Source organism: Silurus meridionalis, chromosome 20 (genome assembly GCF_014805685.1).
Source record: "Silurus meridionalis isolate SWU-2019-XX chromosome 20, ASM1480568v1, whole genome shotgun sequence".
Classification (NCBI taxonomy): Eukaryota; Metazoa; Chordata; class Actinopteri; order Siluriformes; family Siluridae; genus Silurus; species Silurus meridionalis.
Genome location: NC_060903.1, coordinates 406,795 through 412,500, shown reverse-complemented (window position 1 = coordinate 412,500; position 5,706 = coordinate 406,795). Strand labels below are relative to the sequence as shown.

Below are 5,706 nucleotides of genomic sequence, written 5' to 3'. Positions count from 1 at the left end.
GTTGAAGGTGTAACGGTGGGGTCGTTGGAGGTGTAGGGGTGGGGTTGTTGGAGGTGTAGGGGTGGGGTTGTTGGAGGTGTAGGGGTGGGGTTGTTGAGGTGTAGGGGTGGGGTTGTTGGGGTCGTTGAAGGTGTAATGGGTGGGGTCGTTGGAGGTGTAGGGGTGGGGTTGTTTGAGGTGTAGGGGTAGGGTTGTTGGAGGTGTAGGGGTGGGGTTGTTTGAGGTGTAGGGGTGGGGTTGTTTAGGGTTAGGGTTAGAACGAAATGTTGTAGATTTGTTGTAGAACTTCTGATAGATAACTGTAGAAACTAAGCTGCTCACCAAGATGGTTTTATAATCTCCATCGATGAAGTTCCTGAAGGGTGTAAGGAAGTTGATGGCTGAGCTCTGGAGGAACTCTCGCTCAGAGCTGCCAAGCTGCTTCTCCACCTCTCCACATTTAATCAGAGCACTACCTGAAACCACCACACATCAGCCTTGTTACACAGAACTTCAGCTTCAGTGAAACGACTTCCTGTTCTCAAATCACATTACACACTGTACGGCCAAAAGTATCAAGACACCTCACTTTTCCACCCATGTGTTTCTTCTCCAAACAGGTCCCACAGAGTGGTCCCACAGTTATACTGGACGTCTTTGGATGATTAAATGTTCCCTTCACTTGAACCAGGAGACCCAAACCTGCTCCAGCATGACAATGCCCTTGGGCACAAAGCCAGCTCCATAAAGATCTGCTTTCCATGGGTTGGAGTGGAAGATATCCTGCTATAGAGCTCCAACTCTATTGAACACCATTAAGATGAATTTAAACACTGACTGCATCCCAGACCTTCTTACCTCCATCAGTACCTGACTTTACTATCAACCTTGTGGGTAAATGAATCTCCACAAAATGTAGTTGAACATCTTCCCAGAAGAGTGGAGCTTATTATAACAGCAGATGAAGACTGAATGTGGAATGAGATGTTAAAAAAGAAACACCAATATTATGGTCAGGTGTCCACAAACTTTCGGCCATACAGTGTAGCAGCTGCAATGTCTTTCTGTAGCAGTGCGAGTCTCTCTCTTTAATCTGACACGTGTACGTCCCTGTGAGTGAGCTGCTACAATGACGTGTGAAATCAAGCACATTAATATCCCTCACACACACACACGCACGCATGTTTTCACTTATCTATAAAACACAGAATTGTGTAGAGACAAGTAATACATAATACGCTAAATGTAGTATGTCCATGTGTATAACAGATCAGACGTGACCTGACATGTAAATGATCAGACGTGACCCTACAGACGTGACCTGACATGTAAATGACCAGACGTGACCTGACATGTAAATGATCGGACGTGACCCTACAGACGTGACCTGACATGTAAATGATCAGACGTGACCTGACAGACGTGACCTGACATGTAAATGACCAGACGTGACCTGACATGTAAATGATCGGACGTGACCTGAGAGACGTGACCTGACATGTAAATGATCAGACGTGACCTGAGAGACGTGACCTGACATGTAAATGTTTTTCACCGTATGCAGTTCCGGGCCCGAGCTCGTGGCCTGCGTCAATCATGCACTCCCCCAGCAGCTCGTGGTTGTTGACACGTGTCGGGATTTTCCTGTCCAGCTTCTCGTACAGAAACTCCTCCATCCTCATGTCTGTTCAGAAACACACAAATCAGATTTATTAACAGAAAGCGGATCACATGATCACCTCACGCCACTCATTAACCACGTTACCGCTCAGTCCTCGTGTCCTACACACAAACGTAGTTTGTCTGTGATCAGTGTCTACTGCTTATTATCTCCTGAGACATGTTGAACACGAGTGTGTGTACAGACCAAACACAGGTCTTCACTGAGGTTCACTCCGATTACAGGAACACTGAAGATCTGGAATCATCCAGAATCTAATAACTAACTATTAAATATTACAACGTGTTTAATCAGAGTGAAACGATCAGATGATAAAAAATCCTACAGATTTTTACTGATATTTCTGCCAGTGCTGTTCAGACACACACACACACACACACTCAGGAGAGAAGTGACAGTGTGTCAGTGTTGTGTTCGACTCTTACTGGGATTGGGCTGCAGTAACACCTCCGTCTGCTTCAGGATTCTCTCTGTCCAGTGTTTTGTTGACTCGGATTTGAGCAGAAGGTTCTCCAGGTGAGCGTCTAACTCGGTTTTCTCCGCCTGGCCCAGTTTCTCCTCCGTAAACTTCAACATCAAACAACATCAAACATTTGAGAGAATTCACTAATAAACAATGATTTATTTAAAAATACACTCATACACACACCCATACTCATACACACCCTCTCTCTCACACGTGTGTGTGTATATGTGGTGTATGTGTGGTGTGTATGTGGTGTGTGTGTGTGTATGGTGTGTGTATGTAGTGTATGGTGTGTGTATGGTGTGTGTATGTAGTGTATGGTGTGTGTGTGTGTGTGTGTGGTGTGTATGTGGTATGGTGTGTGTGTGTGTATGTGGTATGTGTGTGTGTATATGTGTGTATGTGTATATGTGTGTGTGTGTGTGTATGTGTATGTGTGTATATGTGTGTGTGTGTGTGTGTGTGTGTGTATGGTGTATGGTGTGTATGTGTGTGTATGTGTGTGTGTGGTGTGTATGTGTGTATGGTGTGTATGGTATGTGTGTGTGTGTATGGTGTGGTGTGTGGTATGTGTGTGTGTGGTGTGTGTGTGTGGTGTGTGTGTGTGTGTGTGGTATGTGTGTGTGTGTATGGTGTGTGTGTGTGGTATATGTGTGTGTGTGTGTATGGTGTGTGTGTGGTGTGTGGTGTGTGTGTGGTATGTGTGTGTATGGTGTGTGTATGGTATGTGTGTGTGGTATATGTGTGTGTGTGTATGTGTGTGTATGGTGTGTGTGTGTGTGGTATGTGGTGTGTGTGTGTATGGTGTGTGTGTGTGTGTGTGTGTGGTGTGGTGTGGTGTGTGTGGTGTATGTGTGTGTATGTGGTATGTGGTGTGTGGTGTGTACCTGAACAGCACGGCTGAGGAAAGTTCCAGCGTCCGCCGCCAGTCTCCTCACACTGAACTCCATGTTCTTTAGTATCTGTGGAAAAGGTGATCATAAAGAACACTGCTAACAGTTCCCGGTTCTAACAGTTCCCGGTTCTAACAGTTCCCACAGTTCCGGAACTCACCTCAGTGCAGATAGTTAGCCTGTTAGCGTGTTTATATCAGCGCGCGACGCGCTACCACTCCCTGAATGATTATTAATATTAATGTGAACTGTAAGTTGTGTGTTGAAGCACAGATTCGAGTTAATCCGAGTTCATCCGAACCACTCCGATGTTGTTCGTGTCCATGTCACAGAGTAAATCTTCCACAGACTCCAGAACTAATGCTAACTGACTAATCCAAATAAAGCAGGAATCGCTCTGATCGGGAAAAGAACACGTACGCCCCGCCCCTTTCACTTCGTGATTGGGTAAACCCGAGAGCGGTCCTGTAATCCGATTGGTCCGTTTGTGCTCCGTTCGCTGTCAGTACAGACCGGTAGTGACAGAACCCGCTCACGTGAAGCTTATCGGCACGCGCAGGCGGCACAGATCAGAGGGAACAATTGCAGTGACGTCATAGGCGCGTTCCTGTCAGGAACTTGAAGCTAACTGTTAACAAGGCAATAAACATAAATTACTCCAAAACTCATTAATAACTCAATACACACCAATAACTAATCAATAACTCATCAATAACTCATCAATAAATCAAATAAACATCAATAACTCATCAATAAATGAAATAAACATCAATAACTCATCAATAAACATAACCCAGCCATAAGGGTTGCACAAGTCAGACTCTTAGTGCTATAAACTCTTTTTTTTTAAGTTTTTAAGTTTATACATTAGCATTGTGGTGAGATCTGAGATGTTGTAGGTTTAGAGACAGTGGCATTGAGTAAAAGACAGGAGGTGGAGCTGGAGGTAGCAGAGCTGAAGATGTTGAGATGTTCATTGGGAGTGACGACGATGGACAGGATTAGAAATTAGTTTATTAGAGGAACAGTGCATGTAGGACGTTTTAGAGACAAGGTGAGGGAGGTGAGACTGAGATGGTTTGGACATATGCAGAGGAGGGACATGGGGTATATCAGTGGGAGAATGCTGAGGATAGAGACACCAGGAAGGAGGAAAAGACGAAGACCATGGAGAAGGTTTATGGATGAGGTGAGGGAAGACATGCGGGACAGGGGGGTATGGAGATTGATGATCCGCTGTGAATGTGTTTTTACATTCACCTCACACAGTACTGTATATGTAAGTATACAGTAGGTTTACTAGTCGGCGCTATACTTGGTTTTTGTCTTTTGTCTTGTCTTGTGTTGTCTGTCTGCACTCTGTCTGTCTGTACTGTTCTTTTGTTTGCACTGTTTGCACCAGGCTGCACTCGATGCACTTTATGTTGTTTTGTTGTTTTTGTGTAGCACCAGGGTTCCGGAGGAACGTTGTTTCGTTTTTACTGTGTACTGTGTACCACTGTGTATAGTAAAAATGACAATAAAAGCCACTTGACTTGACTTGACTTGACTTGACTTGAATACCTCTAATGGGAGAAACCGAAGAAGAAGAAGAAGAAGAAGAAGAAGAAGAAGAAAAAGAAGAACTAATCCATAATTCATCCATAACCATTGAAAACTTATAAACATTAATAACTTAACAATAACTCGTTAATAAAATCAGTCTGAAACTATATGCTCAAGTTATCAGTCTGATATTTAGGTCTTTACACATTATTCTTACACATGCGGTAAACAAATCACAAAATTAATGTAATTTTATTTCTTTATAAGACAAAAAAACTACTACAACCTCCTAAAGACATGTTCTCATTTTATCATTGAATAAAATCTGTTATAAAGAAATATAAAGGTATTTACTATAAAACCAGTAACCCAGCGAGATGTGAGTTGCTATATTTCATTTTATATCACAATAGTTTATTCTTTATTTTGGAAAAATAAATCGTGACTGTGTTGAATAGTAGTTGCTGATCAGAAAATATTCAGATGTTTGAGCAAGATGGGCGGAACAAGACCTCAGGGTGGGCGGAACAAGACCCTAGGGAGGGAGGAACACGGTCCCAAGGTGGGGCAGAACAAGACGTAAGATCTTTACCTAAGAAAATTCTACTGATAAAAGACTTGAATAAATAAATATGTGTTCAGCCTCGACTTGAACACTGAGACTGTGTCTGAGTCTCGAACACTGATTGGAAGGTTGTTCCATAACTGTGGGGTTTATAAGTGAAACATCTGCCCCCTGCTGGAGTCTTCATTATTTGAGGTACCAACAAATAGCCTGCACCTTTTGATCTAAGTAGGCGTGGAGGATCATACTGGTACAGAAGTTTGTTAAAAGCACTATACAAATAAAAATGAATAAAAATGAATTGGTCCCAAAAAACAAGTTCCTTCTACAATTGAGAGAGAGAGAGAGAGAGAGAGAGAGAGAGAGAGAGAGAGAGAGAGAGAGAGAGATTGAGAATAATAGAGAGATATTATTGGGGTTCTAATTCCAACGCTCTGTGATTCTCCTTACTGTAATTAGACAGATGTGATTGATAGAATGTCCACATGGGGGCGTCACACGACCTCATATCAGCCCTGTTTCAGGGCTATTTTTCTGCTCTTCACATTCACACCAACGAAACATCAAGAAAATGAAA

The 5,706-nt window shown here is 43.0% G+C and overlaps 1 protein-coding gene across 2 annotated transcripts in view; it reads right to left on the bottom strand.

The window, feature by feature from the left end:
• sh3glb1b (SH3-domain GRB2-like endophilin B1b) overlaps positions 1-3,451 on the bottom strand; it is a 9,414-nt gene extending 5,963 nt beyond the window's left edge. Inside the window, exons 1-5 of one of the 2 annotated variants that reach the window (XM_046876131.1) lie at positions 3,180-3,451; positions 3,014-3,088; positions 2,086-2,227; positions 1,535-1,663; positions 322-455 (exon numbers count right to left, since the gene is read on the bottom strand). In XM_046876131.1, the coding sequence (XP_046732087.1) occupies positions 322-455; positions 1,535-1,663; positions 2,086-2,227; positions 3,014-3,076 (468 nt within the window). In that variant the 5' untranslated portion in view covers positions 3,077-3,088; positions 3,180-3,451. The remainder of the gene's footprint in view (positions 1-321; positions 456-1,534; positions 1,664-2,085; positions 2,228-3,013; positions 3,089-3,179) is intronic. The other variant, XM_046876132.1, reaches the window with a different exon arrangement.
• Positions 3,452-5,706: the final 2,255 nt, after the last annotated feature.